The 25,128-nt window shown below is 37.9% G+C and overlaps 2 protein-coding genes across 2 annotated transcripts in view; both read left to right on the forward strand.

Moving 5' to 3' along the window:
* LOC121384076 (U3 small nucleolar ribonucleoprotein protein IMP3-like) overlaps nt 1-2,202 on the forward strand; it is a 68,936-nt gene extending 66,734 nt beyond the window's left edge. The window contains exons 6-7 of the mRNA XM_041514297.1: nt 770-842; nt 2,121-2,202. Of these exons, the coding sequence (XP_041370231.1) occupies nt 770-842; nt 2,121-2,147 (100 nt within the window). The 3' untranslated portion in view covers nt 2,148-2,202. The remainder of the gene's footprint in view (nt 1-769; nt 843-2,120) is intronic.
* A 6,281-nt stretch (nt 2,203-8,483) lies between these two features.
* On the forward strand, nt 8,484-13,270 carry LOC121384075 (putative ankyrin repeat protein RF_0381). The gene is made up of 2 exons (XM_041514296.1): nt 8,484-8,616; nt 11,971-13,270. The coding sequence occupies exon 2, from the start codon at nt 11,989-11,991 to the stop codon at nt 13,042-13,044; it is 1,056 nt and encodes a 351-aa protein (XP_041370230.1). The 5' UTR covers nt 8,484-8,616; nt 11,971-11,988; the 3' UTR covers nt 13,045-13,270.
* Nucleotides 13,271-25,128: the final 11,858 nt, after the last annotated feature.

Below are 25,128 nucleotides of genomic sequence, written 5' to 3' on the forward strand. Positions count from 1 at the left end.
GTCTGTGGGATGGTGCATATAAAAGATCCCTTGCTGCTAATCGAAAAAAGAGTAGCCCATGAAGTGGCGACAGCGGGTTTCCTCTTTCAATATCTGTTGGGTCCTTAACCATATGTCCGACGCCATATAACCGTAAATTAAAAAAATGTGTTGAGTGCGTCGTTAAATAAAACATTTCCTTCCTTTGTTCCTTCCTTCCATTGCAACAAGAAAAACATTAGAAAAATAGCTTCGAAGCTTCTTTAAATTTTGAATGGCTTTCAATAAAACCTGTAGCAAGCAGTCATTGTGAAAATAAGTTACTTGTTTAAAACATACTTGATAAATGAGATGTAAAATTATTTCATTACATATCATTTTTTTCACTGTGCATGTTTGTTGGTAGAAAAATTAAAACATTTATACCAACAATATATTTTGTTAATAAATATTAAATATTAAAAATGTTCCAAATATCTTCACTCAGAATACTATACAAATGTACCTTTTTATTGGACAAAAAACTACAGTTACCTCTTTTAGGAAATTGTATTTAAAGAAAAGTGTGTTTTTAAATTAGTCACCATGTAAGGGAGATAACTCTTGTTATTAAGCATGTTTCATGCGTTGTCTCCCATTTCAGCACCTGCTCTATTTATTGAATAATTAAATATAAATAATATTTTACCCATCATTAATAACTGCTAGGGTATTAAATTTGGTTCTCATATCAAATTAGTGTAATAATATTGAAGAAGGTAACGGTTAAATGGAAATAATATTATTTCAGAAACATGGAAGACTTCATTACGTGGACAGACACATCAGCCATTAGGAAACATGTCTTGGAATACAATGACCTTGTGAGTATCACAGCTTATTTTACAACTGATCTGTTTCAAACTGCAGACTCGAAAATTGATAACTTTGTTTTCTGTGTGTATCTAGCTCTGGGTGATCATAATATTTCGCCAAATTATCTTAAAAAATGCAAAACCTTATAGCCATTTTCCAACAAAATATCAATTATTACACATATTTTTGTTCTGCGAAATTAAAATAAAATAGACCAGTTGTTCTTAAAATTTTCAGTTGTCGAATTTGGCAAGTGGCAGAGCTAGCCCTGATTATTCTGTATAAGCTAATAATAAGGATTGTGTGTAATCAAAGTCAGAAACATTGCAATTTAAACTCAAATTGAAGTGACTATTTAGTTTGTGATCAAAATGAGTAACTATGCAGTGAGTGTTAAAATGAGCTATTATTACTCTGAAGTTAGTGCTTAAAATGAGCTACTATCATTTAGTGATCAAAATCAGCAAGTATTTATTTGGTGCTCAAAATGAGTAACTATGCAGTTAATGTTTTGGAAAAGGAAATGTATGCAGCTTGTTTAGCATTATATTTGGACTAAGATGTTAAGAAAGCTATTTCTCAGTCTCGAACACTGATCCATGGGTGACTGCAAGTCCTTTTTCATGGTCTGGAACCGATTCACAATCTTTGAGACCTAAATTATTTTTAATTTTTTTATTTTCTGGTCCCATGTGTTATTTTATTTTTTTTGTATCTGAAGCATCCGTCAATTTATTTTACTTGGAACAACTTTCATTTATTGTCCGTTTTTCTGCCACTTTTTATTTGTCTACATACATTAATTGGTGTGCATTTTGAATCCCAGAACACTTGAACCAATCCAATCTGTGAAAGATCTCTGCTACTGTCAATGTTTATTCAAGACAGATGTGGTTCAACATTTGTCCCACTTGAGGATGCTAAGTTTGGCAGACGGGCTGTTTTCATGGAATACTGTCTTGTTTGTGACTCCCTGTCTGTTCATGAATTGATCCTAAAGAAAGTCTTGATCAATTTGTTGTAGTAATGGTCTATTGCAACAATTGCTTATTTATTAATATTATCTCGGGACAAGATTTGATTCCAATGGTTTCAATTCCCTACATCCATTTTTAATATTTTCTAGTTCAAAGAATACTACCTTGTTGTTGTTGTTAACTTTATTTAGTAAGACTTGACGTGATGATTTAATGTTATTATTTATACTTCTTTTACTTATAGTGGACATTTACTGAACATTTTATTTCTAAAAACACCTGAAGATTATTTATTTTCTTTCATTTCAGAGAGATGACTTTGACATCCTGGGATGACAGAACAAGAGCTTTTATTTTTGTTGTTTTATAAATTAAAAAAAGCTGGACTCATGAAGTGTTTTTGTTTTTGAAAAACCAAGAACTCAGTGTAGTGTTCAGTATACTAACGTAAGTTAACAACATGGTGTGGTGTTAAATATAAGTACATATGATGAAGAAAAATATTGTGTGGTCTGTGTGAAAATAAAAGAATAATATTTTGTTTAATGACAGGCTCCAGATCTGATTAGCAAGAGAAGAAAAATAGTGCTGCCACATTGAATACTTGTACTAATTAGCAGCAAGGGATCGTTTGATCTATACATGATAACATCTCACACGGTCAAAGTGCTTACTTTTAACTTTTAATAGCACTGTTAATATTGTGGATCAATAAAAAAAAAAAACAGTTTCGTTTATCTGACAGATTTATAAGAATCTCTCCTCCCCCCCCCCCCCCCCCCCCCCCCCCCCCCCCCCCCCCCAGTTGCCCTTTTTATGGACATTATTTCCCAACTATATTTCTCGTTCCAGCCAGTGCACCACGACTGGTATATCAAAGGCAGTGGTATGTGCTATCCTATCTGTGGGAAAGTGCATATAAAAAAATCCTTTGCTACTGATGGGGAAAATGTAAGCAGGTTTCCTCTGATGACTATATGTCAAAATTACCAAATGTTTGACATCCAATAGCTGATGATTAATGCATCAGTGTGCTCTAGTAGTGTTGTTAAACAAATCAAAAGGGTTTTTTACTTCCCAACTAGTACTTGATGACTGGTTTATCAGTGGCTGTGGCATGTATTATTCTATGGGTGGGGAAGTGTATACTACTCTAATAACTGCTATATTTTTCATGCTGTGCTGTCTTTAAAGATTATTCAGGTACATACTAAATAAGAAAGGACTTTTTGTTGAATGACTTCTCAACACATTTTAAACTGCAGCTATATGGTAACCTGTTTCTGCCACACAGACTACTTATTCTGAAGAACAGGAAAAAAATTTGTATGTGGACTTCACACACGTAGGACAGTACACATCGTAACCTTTGGTATAACCAATCGTGGAGCACTGGTTGGAATGGAAAAAACCCAGAGCCTATGGAGCCTATTGACCTTGCAAATCCACCGGCAAGTGCTCAACCAGTCTCGGGACATACAGGACCGTATTTAAAAGTCTGGGTAGGGGACTGTCAGTCCAATGGTCTAGGTAATAAAAATACATGTATTTGAGGGCCTGAATCTGTTTGTGGAAGAGTGGATCAGGGGTATGCTCCGACAAGAAAATGTTGAGATTAATGTGTTAAAATACATAATTTCCAGCCTTCTGAACAGAGTAATAGGAAAAATTATGGTGGGCCAACCCTGCTTCCTTATTTATCCCTCCAGCCAGTGCACCACGACTGGCATATCAAAGGTCGTGGAATGTGCTATCCTGTCTATGGGATGGTGCATATAAAAGGTCTGTTGCTGCACACTAATATTTTTAGGGTTAAAATGGAATAGCATGGTAGGTCTGGGATCGATCCCTGTCTCTGGGCCCATTGGGCCATTTCTCGTTCCAGCCAGTGCACAACAACTGATATATCAAAGTCTATGGTATGTGCCATCCTGTCTTTTGGGACGGTGCATATAAAAGGTCCGTTGCTGCTCCTCAGAATGAGTACTTATGAAGTGGTGACAGTGGATTTCCTCCCTCAATATCTGTAGACTAACCACATGTCCGACACCATATAACAGTAAATAAAATGTGTTGAGTGCGTTGTTAAATAAAAACATATCCTTCCTTTCCTTGCTTACTTATCCCCTAACAAATTTTACTAATATTTTTAGGGTTAAAATGGAATAGCAAATTTCTCTCTCTCTCTCGAGCTGGTCATAGCCCAGTGGTAAAGAGCTCGATTAATGTGCAGTCAATTTAGGATTGATCCCCGTCAGTGGTCCCATTGGGCTATTTTTCGTTCCAGCCAGTGTAACAAAGGCTGTGGTATGTACTATCGTGTCTGTGGGATGGTGCATATAAAAGATACCTTGCTGCTAATAGAAAAAGTAGCGCATGAAGTGATGACAGTGGGTTTCCTCTCTCTGTATCTCTGTGGTCCTCAACGATGTCTGATGCCATATTACCGTAAATAAAATTGTGTTGAGTGTGTCATTAAATAACATCCCTCTCTCTCTGTGTGTATATGTATATATATGTGTATACACACACGCACACACACACACACACACATCTTAGTGTATATATATATATATACTCTTCAAAAAAGTAACGCAAAAATGAAATTTTCCTAATAAATATGGATGTGTGAAAACATTGTGTTCCGAACGCTAAGTATGTTGTGTAATGGAGCGTACCAAATGCATTTTCACCAGCAAAGTTGTTTGGAATTTGATGACCTTGAAGACAGGTGTGAAAAAGTTAACAATCGAAAACCGCACCGGCGGTCAATTCGGCGATTTGAACGGTCGGCATGGTGTGCACGTGCAAGAGGCACAAGAAGCCCTATAAAAGTGCAGGGTTCAGGACTTAGCTGTACTCAGTTTAAAACTGTCAGCGTAGCTTTCACAATGCCAAGACTGAATGAAGCACAGAGGAACAACGCCATTGGACAATTGGAAGCAGGCGAATCCCAATCGGAGGTTGCGAGGCTTTTCAATGTGTACCCTAGCACCATTTCAAGATTATGGATCTGCTACCAGGCGCATGGATCAACATGTGACCTTCGCAGATCCGGTAGACCATGTGTCACCACTCCTACCCAGGATCGCTACATCCGGTTGCACCACCTACGCCAAAGGACGACCACGGCTACCTCCACTCAATCTGCAATACCGGGACTGCGTAGGATCTCTGACCAGACTGTCCGGAACCGTCTACGAGAGGCAGGATTGCGACCCAGATGTCCTGTTAGAGGCGTGATTTTAACCCAGCAGCATCGACAGCTTTGACTACAATGGTGTCAAGCACACAGGGTATGGCCTCAAAGATGATGGAGACACGTGTGGTTCAGCGACGAATCGCGATTCATGCTCCGCAGACAGGATGGAAGGGCACGTGTCTACCACCGAAGAGGTGAACGTTTTGCACGCAATTGCATACAGGAAGTGGACAGATTTGGTGGTGGAAGTGTGATGATGTGGGCAGCCATCTCTTACAATGCCAGGACAGACTTGGTGCACATCAGGGGGAACTTGACAGCACAGCGCTATGTGGACAAGATCTTGTGCCCGTACGTCGTCCCCAACATGGCCAACGGCAACACTGTTTTCCAGCAGAACAATGCCTGTCCTCATACAGCGCGCATCACCACAGCCTTCCTAGCAAACAACAACATCAATGTTCTTCCATGGCCCTCCAAATCCCCAGATTTAAACCCAATCGAGCATTTGTGGGATGAACTGGATAGACGTTTGCGACAACGACAACCCCAACCTCAGACACTACAACAGATGGCTGCCGCTTTGGAGGCCGAGTGGGTTACAATTCCGCAGGATGTCATCCGTCATCTGATTGCTTCGATGGGCAGGAGGTGCCAGGCAGTACTTGACTCTCATGGGGGTCACACTCGTTACTGACTGTACGTGACGTCAAACGGGACCTTGGGAACTTGGATGGCTGTTACAACAGCCTCTGTCTATGTTGTTTATCTGTGTCAAATTGCAAGTTTCTGCCATGTTTCTTTCATGTATTAAACGATTTAGAAACATACAATGAAAATCTGGCTTTGCGTTACTTTTTTTGAAGAGTATATATATATATCTCACAAACTTCTATCTTTCTGGTTGCACTATACCAATTAATTTCCGGCTGGGTCAAAGTTCGAGGTGCACCAAACTTTTGATAGAGAAGTTAACACAAGTCCTGTGATTGGTTATAAATGTGAGTGTGTTGGTTGTAAAAAAAATTAGTTTCATCTGGGCTAAAAATGTATGCAATTTTATTTGATGTAGTACCACCGTGTCAAGTAGCCTTGTGCTTGGAACATGTATGGGGTACCTGTAAAAAAAAGTACTCAAATTTTGTGCGAAACTAGGGGTGTTGCAGAAACATCTGGTTATACCGAAAATGAGCCATGAAAGGTACCATTTTCTGCAGTTAGTACTTTGAGGTAGGGGTTGTAGTACTGATATTTATGGGTCACAGTTTGGTTAATATATTGCATATAGTGTTTTTAAACACAAACGTTAACATGGGATTTGAATTGGTATAGTCCAACCTATAGCACATATTCAGTGCATAATAAAAAAGATTATGATTTTTGTGATTAAATTAAATTAAACTACACTATTTGATTAATTATCCGTCACTCGGCCATGCAAGTTCACAATGACCTTGACCTTGACAATAATTACTGTGCATAGCTCTGAATGGAGTTTGAACAAAAATTAGCACTGAGGAAAAGTTGGTTTTGGCCTATAATTCATACTATAAAGATTTGAATGTTTTTATTTACATGGTGTTTGACTTGCATATACAACTGCTCTTAAATATGTTAATATATCTAGGCAGTCTGAACTTAGATTTTAATAGCAATTTATTTTTATATTAAAAATAACTTGTGCCAATATTGGGAGAATGTCTTTAACTTCTATAAACATACGGTAGTTAATGTTTCATGTGTGTACTTCTGATAGCTTAACTTTTTAAAGACCTTGATTTTTATTGTCCTTTTGGCATATTTATAGGGTGCTAAGTCATATTTTAGACAAATTTGTAGTTTTAGGGGAAATAAAATTTTACTTTGAAAAAAAAACTTTACCAAAGCCATAATTAAATTTTTTGTCACTATTGTGCCTTCTGTTCTCATTTATACATAACAATAAGCTTGTTAAACATATCTTTAGGTCTCCAGATCAAATCTTTTTTTAAAATAATCACTTAGTTTGCTCCCATGAAGTGTATTTTAAGTGTATACTAGATTAAGAACCAATTTTTCCAGATTTGATTATCTACCTTGGTGTAATTTGATGATTTATTTTATTGTTAATGCTGTATTATCCAATGTTAATAGCTAAATGATATGCTGGATTACAGATTGTAGGAATACATTCAATATACATAATTTATTGATCTGGATTAGAAAATAATGCAATAAAATAGATGTTCGGGTAATTATGTCATTTAAAAACAGGTTTTTTTAGTAATGAATCAAAAATAAATATGCGAAAGCTGCATGATAATTCCAGATATCACAAATATTTAAAACCTCCAACTACAGTAGGGTATACATAAAATATAGTCAGGAATATTGGTGGCTGCCAATGGTTTTGATGGTCCAATTTGAAAATCTGCATAGCTGATGGATTTGAAATTCCCGCACATGGTAACTTGAAGATGCCCACACTCAGCATACAGGATTTCCCTCCAACAGTGATGTGCAGGACATTAAGTCATTACTTCATACAGATGCAGTCATGTTGGTTTTTCCTTCCTCAGACATTGTATTTTTTTAATACTGATATTTCTTTGATGTGCCTATTGAGGTCTTCATAATCTAGGGGTCAGTCAAGTACATGCGTTTCAGTGGAATAAGTTTAAGGAGTTGAAGTACTCTGAATAGCCATACTGTCTCTACATATATAGCTGAGCACACACACTCATCTGACAGTAAATATCTTCAGGAGTATTTTTTAATTTTTTATTATTTGTTCAAATATGACATATTGCATTTGTACAAAACTGTACAAAATACATGTGCTTTGTGAGGTGTACATTACATTAGGTTGCACTGTAGAAACAACAGTTTCAGTGAGGTTGTCAGTTTATGTCAGAAGACACCAGATCCTGGTTGTCATAAAAACCCATGATTCGCCACCTTTTGAAACATGTATGTTATCAGTATAGGTTGCACTATACCAATTAATTTCCGGCTGGGTCGAAGTTCGAAGTGCACCAAACTTTTGATAGAGAAGTTAACACCACAAGTCCTGTGATTGGTTATAAATGTGAGTGTGTTGGTTGTAAAAAAAATTTAGTTTCATCTGGGCTAAAAATGTATGCAGTTTTATTTGATGTAGTACCACCGTGTCAAGTAGTCTTGTGCTTGGAACATGTATGGGGTACCTGTAAAAAAAAAGTACTCAAATTTTGTGCGAAACTAGGGGTGTTGCAGAAACATCTGGTTATACCGAAAATGAGCCATGAAAGGTACCATTTTCAGCAGTTAATACTTTGAGGTAGGGGTTGTAGTACTGATATTTATGGGTCACAGTTTGGTTGATATATTGCATATAGTGTTTTTAAACACAAACGTTAACATGGTCGCCTATGGGATTTGAATTGGTATAGTCCAACCTTCGATTTCACAACCTCTCCCATATTCACACCAGTTATTTCCCCTGGCAACCCCTGACAACTTGCCAATAATACGCCAATCAATACGGAAGAAGGGTATTATCCGCATGGCATCAACAAAGAATGCGAGGTCATTATTTATAGTCCGTCCACACACACGAAACAGAAATACCGTGTACTGTTGTAGGTAAGACAGTTTTGCATCTTTTTCTTATAATAAGTCATTCAACATGTCATTGTTTTAGTGTTCCATTTGTACGACTGAAGAATGGTTATCACTCGAGTTTGTATCGCTGTCGGTACTAGAAGTAATCACACGATGTGGTAATTTGTGTACAACATGGTTTATTATACGAGTTCACGTTGTGGTAAAACTTAGTACTGGACAAGAAGCGGTTGGTTTAGACTCCAGAATTAATATTTCACCAGAACGAGAATGAGAAACATGAAATTCCATATTTACACAACATTGTATAACACTTCTAAAGTAAAACAGGATGACGCTAGGCGCGTAAAGTTCGATGATGCAATAGTTGCACAATAGAATCTTAATATTATAGAAGATGAAAATACATTAAATTTTAGTGTAAAATGGAACATTTGGTTCTGTGTATGTTGCCACTCAAACAATATCTCGAATGCCCTTTAGCACTACCAGTATTATCTTTACTACAACGCAGTAATTCTTGTTGTGTTGTTAGGTCGAAGGTAAAGGTAAAGGACACGGTTGATTAACAATAGTTACCTGGTTTCCCCGACAGTCATTCGTAAACTATCCGGAACTGTCCACCTGGCTCTATATTATTTCACTCGGACCATATCCATGGTACGTTAGATAAAACAAACATAACATACTCTATACAGTGTTAGCAACATTAAACATTCAACATTTCCAGTGGGGAAGCAATAATGAAATAATATGATGTATACATATATATATACATATATACATACATGTATATAACTACATACATTTATTTCATTTAAATACATATGCATACTCATACATCTGTAAAATGTCATGTTTTCATTACATCATTTTATAACTGTTATATACTGAAAAAATATTGATTTATATTAATAAATAATATCTTCATTTTAATAGGCCTAACACTGAATTTTTTTTGCAGTAATAGCTAGATAAATAACGTTTTCTAAGATCATTTAATATATTGCATTCAAATAAGAAATGGAATTCGTTGCTGATACAGTTTTTTTTTATTTATTACAAATACAGCATATTCGTTAGTATCTTCAAATCTTTGGTATATTCCACCATCTTCCGGTTTCAATTGGTAGGTTATGATTACTAGTATATTAAATACGTGATACTGAAACAACAAATATTAAGACGTACTCAGTTTAATCAACACTAATGACGTAATGTTATTATTGAATGATTGTTTTTGAATGTTTTGTTTTGCTATCTCTACCCCCCTTCTTTAACGTAATTTGAAATTGTTTACATACTAAATTTATTAATTGCTACAAAGGGGGGGGGGGATGTGCCCCCCACGCCTTTGTAGCAGCAGCGATGTTTTTAATTTTTTTAATTTATGCGTGTGTGCCCGCACCCGACCCCACTTTTTGGCATCTTTCTAAGCCCGTGATGAAGATAACTGCATTTTACCGACTTTGGTAGCGCAGTGGTTAAGTCATAGGACTCCAGGCTAGTTTATGCGTGTGTGCCCGCTCCCGACCCCACTTTTTGGCATCTTTCTAAGCCCGTGATGAAATAACTGCATTTTACCGACTTTGGTGGCGCAGTGGTTAAGTAATAGGACTCCAGGCTAGTAGGTACTGGGTTCGCAGCCGGTACCGGCTCCAGTCCAAAGCCGAGTTTTTAAGGGCTCAATGGGTTGGTGTAAGGCCACTACACCCTCTCTCTCTCTCTCTCTCTCTCTCTCTCTCTCTCTCTCTCACTCTCACTCTCACTCTCACTCTCACTCTCACTCTCACTCTCACTCTCACTCTCACTCTCACTAGCCACTAACCAACTAACCCACTGTCCTAGACAGACAGCCCAGATAGCTGAGGTGTGTGTACCCATTTTGTTTTAATCCGATTTTATGTATCTAGGATGTGTACCCAGGACATGGGCTATTGTTTGGTTGTTGGTGGTTAATCAGAGAGCAGACAGTGTAGTGACTTTACGCCTGCTTGTTAACACTGACTGGGCGGGAGCCTGTACTGGGATACGAACACAGTAACTAGTAGACACCTGATGGCATTCCGTGTGAAATTAATATATCTTCAGCATGGAATACATCACTGTTGCAGCCAATGGGCTACTTGTAGGCGATAAGTTCCAATGAAAAGAATGCTCATTTTCTTTTTATTATCTTTTGGGCAACTAAAATGATTTGATTGGTATGCTAGGGTCAGACTACTAACTGACACGACAGTTGGCCAATTTGCCAATCACTCGACTTTTACGACTGTCCAGTTACTAGTCTTATCGCTCTTACAACTCGATTCATCGTCGTACACAACTCCTACGACCGATTCGTTGTTAATCCTAGCTCACCCGTCTAAGTCGGGAGTGTGCTAAATTAGAACGCAGCTGTCGAGTTGGCCATCTCCGTCGTGACAGTTGACAGTCTGAAACTAGCATTAGGTTATGCAATACTGAAATGGGGTCCGACTTCCATAATTACGGTGCAAAAACAAGTTTTTGTTTTGTTTTGTTTTTTGGACCGCATACGGAAGTGACTGGAGGGCTTCTCTGTGTTACAAGCATGTAGTATGCCCAAGGCAGGACACTTTTAATACTGAAGCAGGACTGAAGGAACTTGCCCTGAAATTCAGTCGGTTCATTGCTTGTGTTGCAGGGTCGAACCACTGATTGTTTTCTTCTCGTTCCGACCAGTGTACTAAACTGGTCAAAGGTCGTGATATGTGCTTTCCTGTCTGTGTGAAAGTGCATATAAAAGATCGCTTTCTCTTGCTGCATTAGGAAAAAATGTAGCAGGATTCTTCTGACGACTACGATTCAGAATTATCAAATGTTTGCTATCCAATACCCGATGATTAATTAATCAATGTACTCTAGTGGTGTCTGCAAAAACCCCTTTAAACCTTCGTGTTAGCCAGAGCACTATGTGTAGCATACAATAAGACATATACCATTAAACCTAGCTCAAAAGTCGTATTTGTGAGATTATTGTTACAGATCGGATTAGTATGCAGGGATTTATCAATGATCCCATGTCTGACATGATTGGGAAAATTGGCGCGATTTAATCAATAGATTCATTGGGTCTTTAAGTGTTCTTTTAGGCCAATGAATAATGAAACACACCGTTGTTAAATTAATTAGAACAGATATACTAGTAATTAAAAATATTTACATATCAAATTGGGTATTTTCAGTGTCAATTGGCTTTTCAGAAGGGACCTAATGGCTATGTTTGGTAATACCTGAATAAATCCTTGATATGCTATTAAACTAGGCTGAGGTAACGATGTAAAAAAAAAAGAAAAAAAAAAGATTTAAAGTATTCATATGATTTATACAGATGTTGTGTTGTTTCTTTTTCAGACGACCAAACCTTCGAAAATGAAAATTCCGTCACAAAAATACGACGCCGACGGGACTGTCAACATGTATGACTTTGTCGTCGCTGCCAAAGAGAACGACGTGGAAGAACTTTCACGAATTTTGCGAGGCGTGAAATCGGCAATAAATAAATCGGACTGGGTCCACAACGAGACCGCCTTAACGATTTCCACAAAACTTGGCCGAAAGGAGAGCGTGGAATTCTTGTTGACGAATGGCGTCGATGTAAACTGCGCCAACAGAAAGGGGAAACGATCTCTTTATTACGTGATAGTTGAGAAGCAAGTCACTTGCATGAAGCTGATCCTGTCTTCCAAAAACGTTGAGGTGAACCCCGTGGTTCACGAAGGTCTCACGCCACTGATGCTGTCGGCTAAACTCGGCTTCGACAGCTGCGTCAAACTGCTGGTAGACCACGGCTGCGACATAAACAGAAAGTCGAAAGTCGAAAAGAAAGGCGCAATTCACTACAGCATCCAACCAGAACCGTGGCAGCCGACTCTGATTCAGAAGAAGGCGTCAGACGATGACAGCAGATTTCAGTGTCTCAGAGCTTTGGTGGAGTCGGGGGCAGACGTGAATCTCTCAGACGCAGACGGCATGACGCCATTACATTATGCAATACGAAACCGAAACGCCAGGGCCGTGGAACTCTTGGTTTTAGAGGGATGTTCCGTAAATGTTGCAGCTAGCTGGGAAACGGCTCTGTCTTGTTGTGTGGGCCCCGTGACGCCTGCTCTCCTGGCCTCATACGTTTCCAATACTCGTATAATATCGATTCTTTTAGCAGCAGGGTGTGATTTCCTCACCTGTCCAGCTATGATGAAAATTAAATCAAACCACCCCCATCGTCTGTGTCTGGGAATGTGTCACAGGATGCCTGGGGTTTTTCGTCATGACGTTCCGCCAATCAAAAAGGATCCCAAGGATTTGAAACGATTGTGCCGACTGGCTATTAGAAAGGTTATGGGACAAAATATTGCAAGATGTTCTGACCAGCTGCGGTTGCCCAAGCCAGTAGAGTTGTATATCAGTAAAACGGAATACCAAAGTTGAAGTGGAAGTATTTGATGACATTGTCCAAGAGTGTTCATTCCTTATAATCCATTTTATTCTAGTCTTCTTTACGACTTTTTAAAAGTACATTGTGATACCTATATTGTTTTACTGGGCGTTTGTATTTTTTACTACTTTATTAAGGTACTAACCCTTAAATGCAAATTTTTACTCATTTTTACTCATTTTTATAACTTGTTTTGTTTTAACCAATAAATATGAGTGTGTTTTAGTTAATTTCGTTGTTATTAACGAAAGTCGCTTTTTTAATTCGGCCATTTGCCGCATTCGCATTGCAAATGACTCGGGATTCAGCTAAAGGAACGCCTCACGATGGAAGCTGTTTGTTTTTGGCACAACACATATATGGCTTTACCAACCATTTTCATCTAAGCTCTCATCTTCATGAACAATTAAAGCTGTGTTACAGTTAGTAAACATTAACTTTGTTAAATCAATTAACACTGCATTAAGCCTTTCAATAAATTCATTTTAAACTCCTTTCTAGATAGTAACAAGAAACCCGCTACCGCCACATAGACGACTCCTACCGAATAGCAGCAATGGGTATTTTGTATGCAGTTTTAGTAAGCAGGACAGCATGTACCACAAAATTAAGATTCGTTCATTACATTGAGCTTCCTATCTAATCCATTTTAAACTGCATTCCAGACCGTAATAGCAAACTCGCTACCGTCACATCGGCATATTGCCGAATAGCGACAAGGGATATTTTATATGGCAGAACAGCACATACCACGGCTTTTCATATACCACATCACATATTACGATCACGACACGATACCACATATTTTGATACACTAGTATAAGACTATTAGCTGGTATGTGAAAACCCCATAAGCAGGAATGAGCATTAAATCTTAAAACGCCAATTTAGTCCAGTCAATCTATGAAACGCGGACACAATTTGCTTAGATTGACTGGATATTTTACTTCCACCGATCCACTGCTGTCCATTGCAAGTTCGTAATCGATGTTTTAAATGACTGTCCAGAGTGTGTTGCCAATGTTAATATTATGCCCAGTAACGGAGACCCTTTAGTGACTAAAATTACATATTTAATACATTTCTCAGCATAAAATATCGCTGGCTGTATATTGTATGTCTGTCTACTGGTCCTCATGTTTGTGCTATAGTATTTCCCATCATTCTATAAACAGGTTTTTTTGTGTGTTGTAAATAACATCAGTTTGGTTTACGGTCAGAAGAAAAAAAAAAGAAAATGAAAAAATGTTTTGGAAATACAATTTTTGTGTGAAATCTACAAATTAATCGTCTCAGAAATATATAACTTGTAGTAAATTAAAAAAAACAAAAACAAAAAACAACAATTAAAAATTCCAAAGTATAAAAAAAGGCGTTCGCTGTGGGACGGACTATAGGTCAAAGTTTATTTTATTTCCTAATCTATTTCTTTTCGTACGTATGAAATATTGGGAGGCCAAATCCAGTCTGGCCAATTATGAACATTAGGACGACCAGAAAGACATTGGATGTACAGACACATATTCTATACAAGAAACTATATATTAATAATTTAGTATGCAATTCTAGTCGTTAAACTATTTTATTGGTCTGAATCATCTTACAATGGCAACATACTCGGGACAGTCTCTTTAACTGGGGGTGGGGGTGTGGGTGGGATGTAGCTTAGTGATGCGCGATCGGTCTGGGATCAATCCCCGTCGGTGGGTCCATTGGGTTATTTCTCGCTCCATCCAGTGTACCACGACTGGTATATCAATAGCCATGGTATGGTGCTATCCTGTATGTGGGATGGTGCATATAAAATATCCCTTGCTACTAATGGAAAAAAAGGTAGCGGGTTTCCTCACTATGTCAAAATTACCAAATGTTTGACATCCAATAGCCGATGATTAATAAATCAATGTGCTCTAGTGGTGTCGTTAAACAAAACAAACTTCTTACAATGGCAGCAGGCCAGGGAAGATTAAAGGAAAGGAATGTTTGTTTTACGACACCCAAGCACGTTTTAAACTACAGCTATTTGGTGTCTAATATACTATAATATGGTTATTTCTACATTTGGTTAAGAGGAAACCCGTTGCCGCCACATAGGCTACTCCAATCGATAAGCACCAGGGGATATTTTATGTTATGTACTTCCCATAGAAAAGACAATACATAACACGATATTTGATATATATATATATATATATATATATACACATACACATACACACACACACACACCACACACACACACCACACTCACACACCACACACACACCACACACACACACACCACACCCTCAAACACCACACACACACACACACACCACACACGCACCACACACCCCACACCACACACACACACCACACACGCCACACACACCACACACACACAGGCCACACACCGCACACACACACACACCACACACACATACCACACACACCACACACACACACACACACACACACCACACACGCACACACACACACACACAGTCGTGAGGGACTGGTTGGGGCGGGAAAATTCCAGTCCTTTGAGGGAGACCGATTCTGTGACACATCGTACCTCAGGCGAGAGCTTTGCCAGGGTTCAATAAATCCAGTAGCCCCCGGTTCAGGCTAATGATTTTTTTTTGGTCTGGGATAATGAAAAATACTAACTATTACTATAAAGAAAGAAAGAAGTGTTTTATTTAACGACGCACTCAACACATTTTATTTACGGTTATATGGCGTCAGACATATGGTTAAGGACAACACAGATTTTGAGAGGAAACCCGCTGTCGCCACTACATGGGCTACTCTTCCGATTATCAGCAAGGGATCTTTTATTTGCGCTTTCCACAGGCAGGATAGCACAAACCATGGCCTTTGTTGAACCAGTTATGGATCACTGGTCGGTGCAAGTGGTTTACACCTACCCATTGAGCCTTGCGGAGCACTCACTCAGGGTTTGGAGTCGGTATCTGGATTAAAAATCCCATGCCTCGACTGAGATCCGAACCCAGTACCTACCAGTCTGTAGACCGATGGCCTGCCACGACGCCACCGAGGCCGGACAACTATTACTATAATACAAAGCTTCTGTGAGGGATAGTGATTTTCTCAAACATTATTTAAGACTGGCTCTACCACTGAGCTTAATCTCCCCCTCACCCCCACACTGGCAAGCGTGACTGCACCATGATGATGAACTTTGAGGATGCACAGGGATCCTTGACCAACTTATTTTTACAGACAGATAAACAGATAGGACAATATTTTATTTATGTATGCAATTAACTCAGTATCATTTAAAATACAGAATGAAAGTAAAAACCTATTTTTTTACAAGAATTACGATAAACTATCAGTTCTTAAAGAGAAAAATTGAAAAAAAAGAAGAAAAAAAAAAGAAGAAAAAAAGTAAAAAGACTGCACATATTGGTTCTCAAAATCGATATTCTGGTTGACTGATTTCAAAATAATGTTCATGCTTATTTCCAATTAAGATTGATATCCCACTATCTGGTTTGTCTATTCGGGACAAAACTGTGATTCCAAAGGGATTTTCCTGAGTTTGCTGCAATTTACAACTAACAGGCCCAGTCCCTTTTTGATAACAGGGCGGGACGTAGCTGCGCCCATGACAGGCGTGCGCTACAACCGCTTGTTCTGAATATGCACATTAAACTCTATTAACAAATTAATTATTAATTATCTATTAACCTAATGACAAAATGTAGCGGGTTTCCTTTTTAAGAATATATGTCTAATTACGAAATATATGACATCCAATAGCCGATGATTCATAAATCAATGTGCTCTAGTGCTATCGTTAAACAAAACTTCTTATTCTTTTTTTTATGACAACAAAATTATATTATTAAAGATATTTTTCTATTTATACATGTATATGCAGATACTGGTATTCAAAACAACAAAATATGTTTAATATATAATTTCAGTCGTCTAAAAGGATCCGTTAGTCGGAAACATCTTAAGCCCCGGTCACACTGTCAAGGATCAGGACGCCGGTGTAAACGGAATGCAATTCCGTAGGAATAGTTGTCTGGCTGGACTTTGTCTCCTAGGAATGCAGGTCCTAGGTCTAATATACCTAGGAATGCAAGTCCTAGGACTTACGTTCCTTAGGAATACTGGTCTGACTGCCAGGATATTAAGTCCGGGTCGTGCCTGCATTCCTGGACAATAAAAATTTAAGTCCGATGGTACATATACAAAATAAATTATAAATGTAAACAAAATGAAAAGCAGTTTCCTTTCTGGTTTATTTAATTAACTTGGGATACTGGCGCCTCTCCTTATTTAAATATTTTCTATTTATTCCAATATTTTCCATTTATATCATTTGCAAGAGTATGTACACATTTGTTGACCTTATTACACGAGCAAAACTAAGGTCTTTATTCATTGCGTGTTGTTCCAACTAATAAATGTTTAAACATTTAAAGGGGCATACCCTAGTTTCAATCCGTGAAAATTACCACTAAGTTTTGTTAATCTACAAACCTGTAACACATTTGGATAAAGTTACAATTGAGTGAAATATGAGTCTGTTACTTTGAAATGGTGAATTACCCTCTAAAAATAGACTAAAACTCGACTCCATAACTGTTACTTCTCAGACGCACGTGTGTTTTTAAAAATATGAGAAATGCATTTTGTGATATTAAAAACACCAGGATGACCAAAAACACTTCGAATGTACGGAAATTGATAATGTAAACAATAAAATCTAAGTAAAGTATGATTTAAGTTATCAAAAACGGATATAATAGTAAGAAATATGCGTTAGTGTTTAAAAAGACTAGGGCATGTCCCTTTAAAAGTAACTCGAAAAGATTTTCCATAATTCCAAGCATGTATTAGTACTCGCAGATAAGTATAACTTGCCCATCTGATATTACCAACACAATTATCTGTTAGACATTATATACTGGTATTTGATGTTGATAATAATAATAATAATAATAATAATAATTCAACTATAAAAATGTGATATCTGCGTTATATAAATTATCTTATATAATTTTTAAGTTTGTGCCTTTTTGTCAATAATGTTGCAGGCGCATGTACGTTGGGTGTGGGGTGGGGTGGCGTGGTCTAAAAACTCCTCTTCAAAACAAATTTCTACCTGCCACAGTCTAGACCTCCACCCCTGCATAATTTACTGAACATGTGCCTGCTTTGTCAATTTTACTCATTTTCAAAAATTAATTTGGTCTAACATATGACATATCAGACTCTGGGCTCTATATCTTAGTCCCAACCAACCATACCATCGATTACAAATTATGTTAAATGGTTATTATTAAGGTTTATCATTTAATAGAAATAGTGGGTTTTAGCAGCTCAATGGGCCACTACACTGATTAAGACAAAACAGTAACCCCTGAACAATTATCATACTATCAATAATATGCACACACAATTTACACAGATATTTTTAAACAGACTAACTATTCATGACACTTTTACACTTGACAGTTTTGGTCATAATAGGCGTTCAGGCTCCTTTTTTGGGAGTAGGGGTGGGGTGGGGGCAGGCTGATTTTTATTGCCCGAATGAAACGAAACTGCCCGAATCTGGAACACAACGTATGTTTATATTCGCATTACTACCAAGACGCTATATAGGATTCCAAACAAATCAGTCTGCATTTGTACATGGATTACAACTAATATTGTGAGTAGAATGATGGAAATGTATGGTGAAGATTTCAGGCCAGCTCATTTTGCCCGAAATTGTCCCCAGCACTGGGGGAGTGACCCCCCCCCCCCCCCCCAACCCCACCTCCATCCAGTCTCGAACGCTTATGATGTTCCTTACGGCCAGGTATAACAATGCAGAAACCCTTTCCCCAACTCGTATCTTATGCTTATGATGGTCAAAACTGCCATATGACAGTCAGTGATAATTAATTTCAAGTGTTTTGATGCTATTTTTAATTGTTCATCAGTAAAAGGTAATTTTTCATGCTTATTATTCCTGTTATTTTTATATTGTAGTAGGGCCTAACTGGTCATTATAGTACTAGTTATTAGTACTAACTACTAGAACTAAGTACAGTTTTCAAAGTTTTATTTCAGGGATTTTCAGGAATCATATATATATATATTTATTTCCGATATATATATATATATATATATATATATATATATATATATATATATATATATATATATATATATATATATATATATATATATATATATATACATATCGGAAATAAATTCCAGAGGACTAGGAATACTAGGATTGAAAGTCCTGTGGGCCAGGAGTACCAGGAATAAAAGTCCCACGGTCTTACATTCCTCGGAATCCACGTCCCACAGACTTAAATTCATAGGAATACAAGTCCCACAGACTAGGATTCCGAGGAATGGAAGTCCGATCGGACAAAGATTAAGAAAATCACAAATAATCAGATTGTGATTTACCGTCAAAATATAAACTTATAAAACATATTATTAAAAATCATGTTGGTATATACAGAAATTGTCTTTTGCTGTTCGCCAAATGTTTTTTTTTTTAGTTACCAGTTTTCATATCTCTCTCTCTCTCTCTCTCTCTCTCTCTCTCTCTCTCTCTCTCTCTCTCTCTCTCTCTCTATATATATATAAATATATATATATATATCGTTAAAAGTGTATGGTTTATCTCTACATGACAGGCTTGTTTCGTGAGAGAGTTGAATTCAATTCAACTCTCTCACGAAACAAGCCTGTCATGTAGAGATAAACATACACTTTTAACGATGTATCTGGCTCCCACACGGTTGAGCACTCTATAAAATAGCGTCTTTCAACTCGAAAACGACTACTATATATATATATATATATATATATATATATATATATATATATATATATATATATATATATATAACAATTTTGGGCTACATATTGTTTTTTAGATATATATTTCTACGTGTTGAACACATGAACACATAGCCTACTTTATATCTGTAGTTGCATTATATACTTTTAAAAAAAGCAAGATATTCGTCCAACTTCAATATGCTGACAAAAATGTAAGACAATTACAAAAATTCACTCACGTATCTGATCCACAAGTCTATGACGTAAAAAAAAAAGAGAAAAAAAATTTTGACATAGAGATTTGAACACAGAATAATCTTAAGAGACTCGTATACTTATCCATCACACTACGAGGGAAGGCTGCCAAAACTTCACTTTTTTTCTCGTGTCTTTCTGGCAGCTCGTGCAAATTGCAAAGTATAACAAACGGACATCTAATTTCCCGGACTTATATTTCTGTCACTGCTGTAGAAGGAATTTAAGTCCGGTAGGAATACAAGTCCTAGGATAAAAATAACTTAAAAATAAATCAGGTATGAAAGTCCGGGTAGGACTATGGTTCCTAAGCTATGGAGGTCCGATAGGACTACTGTTCCTACGGACCTGCGTTCCTTTTACACCGGGTTAGCCACAGATACGATCCGGCATCATTCGTGTCAGTCCGTTGTGGTCCGTAGAGAACCATAGCTGTCCATATTAAATCCCTGATCAGTCGTAGTAGTACTTGTATGTCCGTGAAAATTTTGAACATGTTCAAAAATTCATCACGGATCGAACAACCGTAGTACATCCTTAATGATCCGTAGAAGAACGTAATAATCCGTACTTAAACCGTCCTTATCCGTACTTAATCGTAATAATCCCCGGCCTCAATCTCCGGTCACACTGTCAAGGATCAGGACGCCGGGTTTGCCACGGATACGATCCGGCATCATTCGTGATAATCCGTTGTGGTCCGTACTAAACTATATCGATCCTTAGCAATTCGTAGCGACCCGTAGCGCTCCCCGTTGTCAACTAACCTCTATCCTTAATAATCATTGGTTTATCCGTCGAAAACCGTAGTTAAAACGTGGTGCATCCGTGATGTTTTCATCCGTCGTGAATCTGGCCAGACGATCCTTGACAGTGTGTCCGGGGCTTTACAGTGGCTGCAAATTCTGACTGTCTCTTTAAAGGGACATTCCTGAGTTTGCTGCATTGTAAGATGTTTCCGACTAATAAAATATTTCTACGATTAAACTTACATATTAAATATATTTTCTTGTTTAGAATATGTCTGTATATTCAATGTGTTTCTGGTCGTCTTAATATTTGTGAGAAGCCCAAATAATTTCGTACGTACGAAAAAAACTATTTTAGGAAACAAATTGAAATTTAACCTAGTACAAATATTAGAACGACCAGAAGCACGTTTAATATACAACCACTAATATTGTATGCAGAAAAAATATATTTGATATGTAATTACAATGGCTAAAAAGTCTGTTAGTCGATAACATCTTAAAAATTGCTGCAAACTCAGGAATGTCCCTTTAAATTTACGTAGATTTTGCATAATAACAGGTACTATCGGAAGAGTAGCCCATGCAGTGGCGACAGCGGGTTTCCTCTCAAAATCTGTGTGGTCCTGAACCATATGTCTGACGCCATATAACCGTAAATAAAATGTGTTGAGTGCGTCGTTAAATAAAACACTTCTTTCTAATAACAGGTATCATGTGAAATTTCAGCTTCTTATCTGATTTTAATAACATATATAGTAGACTGAGTTTGATCTTGAATAATTAAAAAGTGATCTTTATTTAAATACGGCGTAGGGTTTTTGACTTTTAAAAGGTCATGCTTTTAATTTAAATATCTATCATATTCTTGTAATAAGCATTGAAGTGAATGGTGGTTAGTTATAGAAAATTCAGTGTCGTGATCTTGCAAATCCAGAATTAGTTCAGGATGTTTTTAAAGGGGGAAGGGGGGGGGGGGGGTCACCAAATTCTAAAAAGGGCAATTTGATTTTGTCGAAGGCAATTTAATGTTGTATATTGTGGATGATATATACACCTGGAAATTAATTAAGCACCACCCAATTTATATTGTCACCAAATTATTATTATGGGTGGTAGCCAGGCAATATTAATACTGTAAAATTCATGTCCCTTCCCACGCTCCATACTGTCGTTTCGTTGTCTTGCCAGTCAAGAACCCGCACAAATAGCACGTGCAGAAAACTACCCTCACACGTGGGAAAACCAAGTTTTTGTTCAGTTAAGTTTTATGCAGGTTTTCGGAAAACAATTTTCCATTTGTGTTTAATAAGCGTCTAATAGTTCGCCGAAAACTGTCCATTGCCACTTGGTGGCAGATTATTAGAATGAATAATGCGGAATTGTCATGCAGGGAAATTGGGCGTCAGTTGTGTCGGAATCATACTGTAATTAGTCGACTAGTACGAATGAATGAATGTTTAACGACACCCCAGCACGAAAAATACATCGGCTATTCGGTGTCAAACTATGGTAATGGAAAAACAAAGTGATGATCAACATCAATATAAAAAATCAACAGGTAAATAAAAACATAGTGTAAAGGACTGTGTAAAAAATACAAATATCACAGATAGATATAATTAAAATTTAGAATAAAATTCAGTATCACGTAAAAATTGTAAAATAATTTGTGGATGGAATCGAAATGATTCCATCATCGACTAGTACGAAAAACACCAACAAACCAATGACGTCAAGGACAGGAACCGTCCAGGACAACCTCGTAAAACATATCCACGAGAAGATAGGGCGTTGTTAAGACTTGTTCGACGTTTCTCTTTTTCCAGTAGCAAAACCTTGAGAGATAACTGGATTCCCAAAAGGGCCATGTCAACGAGGACCGTAAGGAATCGGCTGAAGACCGCTGGGTACCGAGCCAGGAGGCCTATCAAACGTCCCCTTCTGACACCAGCACACAAAGCAGCACGTTTAGCATGGTGTCAGGTACGCCACAGATGTAATCTTGCATCCGTGAGAAAGATTCATTGGTCCATGAAAGCCTCTTTCTTCTGCACATGACTGGTGGAGGCAACCAAATACCGCCTATGCCGCCAACAACATTCAGGAAACCATTCCATTTGACGGTGGTTCTGTGATGGTGTGGGGATGCGTTTCGCATGATTGCAAGTTTGATCTGGTCACTGTTCATGGCAATCTTAACGGGCCAAGATATCAGAGGGACATCCTGGAAACCGTTGTCGTCACTCACTTTGACAACCATGCTTTGGCCACGAGACCAGGTGTGTATGGATGACAATGCTAGACACCATCGAACGCGTGCAGTAATGGATTTCCTACAGCGAAATGCAATCACTACCATTCCTTGGCCGGAACGAAGCCCCGACCTCAATCCGATTGAGAACTTGTGGGACATTCTGGGTCGAAGAGTACGTCAGAGAGATCCTCCAGTCCAAAATTTAGCAGAATTGTCAGCAGCATTGCAACAGGAATGGCGGGCGATCCCACAACGTCAGATCCAACGTCTGGTCCAGGGCATGAGAAGACGTATTGAAGCGGCCATCCGTGTCGGTGGGGGTTACACCAGATAATGAAGTTTTGAGGATTTTCTGACACGCTGGACCTTGTTCGAGCATTAACAGCCATAAAACACTTTTGCAAATCATTTCAAACTAGCGCCAGTCCCATAGTTAATTTACCTACATTTTCACCAAATAGACAAATTTCATTTCCCTTGTAACATTACACATTAAATTAGGCTAAAATTGTGTCTTAACTTTCGTGTGATCATGTGACATGCTACATCTCCACCCAACCCCCCCCCCCCCCCCACCCCCAAAACAAAATAGCAATTTACATGGAATGGGTTAATTAAATAGTCACAGTTTGTTGCAAAATATAAGTTACTTCCCCAAATCAGGATGGTGCTTAATTAATTTCCAGGTGTATATTTTAAAAAACCCACCAAACAAACCAGAAGTCATTAGAAAGTACAATTCAAGAATGAAACTGGTGGGGTTGGGGTGGGGCTAGGGGAGGGGAGAGGTCACGGAACCACCGTGACCCCCCTTCTGGATCCGCCAAATGAGATGTTACCGAATGACTGTTACCGATATTGAGATATGATCCTAGTATCACCAGACTTAAACTCGGCGGCCGCATTCGACGCAGGTTTGCTTTCCTAGAAAATTCACAATATAATACGAATGAAATCTTTCCAAAATTAAAGAGCACATTGATTTATTAATCATCAGCTATTGGATGTCAAACATTTAGTAATTTTTACAGATGTAATCTTAAAGAATCGATCCCCGTCTGTGGCCCCATTGGGCTATTTCTCGTTCCAACCAGTGCTCCACAACTGGTATAACAAAGGCCGTGGTATATACTATCCTGTCTGTGGGATGGTGCATATAAAAGATCCCTTGCTGCTAATCGAAAAGAGTAGCCCATAAAGTGACGATAGCGGGTTTCCTCTCTCAATATCTGTGTGGTCCTTAACCATATGTCTGACACCATATAACCGTAAATAAAATGTCTTGAGTGCGTCGTTAAATAAAACATTTCCTTCCTTCCTTCCTTGTATCAGGGTCTGACGTCCTTGAAACCAAAAAATGCTACGTTTCAAATCATCTCATTTAAATCGTATTCATGACTACAAATGGAGAGTATTCCAGTCGTCAGTACATCTCGTAACTTCCGGTTTGACGACATTGTCATGTATTAAGTAATAATCAGCTGTAATTTATTTATATCTTGTGTTCATTTGGCTAAATATATCAGTGAAAACGATAGCTGTTTGTTGACACTTTCAACGTAAGACAGCCGACTATAAAATCTGTCGCTGTACGTTAGATCGGGGATGCGTGGTATTATTGGTATACTTATAGTCCATCCCATCCTTTTATAAAAAAAAAAATTTGTAGATAATTTTAGTTTGGTTTGACGTAAGAAAAAAAAACAAGTGTTTTAAAAATAACAAACCAAAAGACCCACAAAAACCGACAATATTTGAGTGTAATTAAAAAAAAAAATTCGGTTTAGAAACAAATAAAACAGTAATACATGTACATACCATAGTAAGAAAGCGACGCTTGCAGCGTTATGGCCGCCATTTTGGTTTTATAGACTGATATAGTCTTGATACGAGATAACTCTTGTTTGAACCGGCCTCGGTGGCGTCGTGGTTAGGCAATCGGTCTACAGGCTGGTAGGTACTGGGTTCGGATCCCAGTCGAGGTATGAGATTTTTAATCCAAA

The sequence above is a fragment of the Gigantopelta aegis genome, chromosome 10 (assembly GCF_016097555.1).
Source record: "Gigantopelta aegis isolate Gae_Host chromosome 10, Gae_host_genome, whole genome shotgun sequence".
Lineage (NCBI taxonomy): Eukaryota > Metazoa > Mollusca > Gastropoda > Neomphalida > Peltospiridae > Gigantopelta > Gigantopelta aegis.

What these genes read in the sequence shown, in the direction of transcription:
- LOC121384075 (XM_041514296.1), top strand. Translation starts at nt 11,989, where the DNA reads ATGAAAATTCCGTCACAAAAATACGACGCCGACGGGACTGTCAACATG.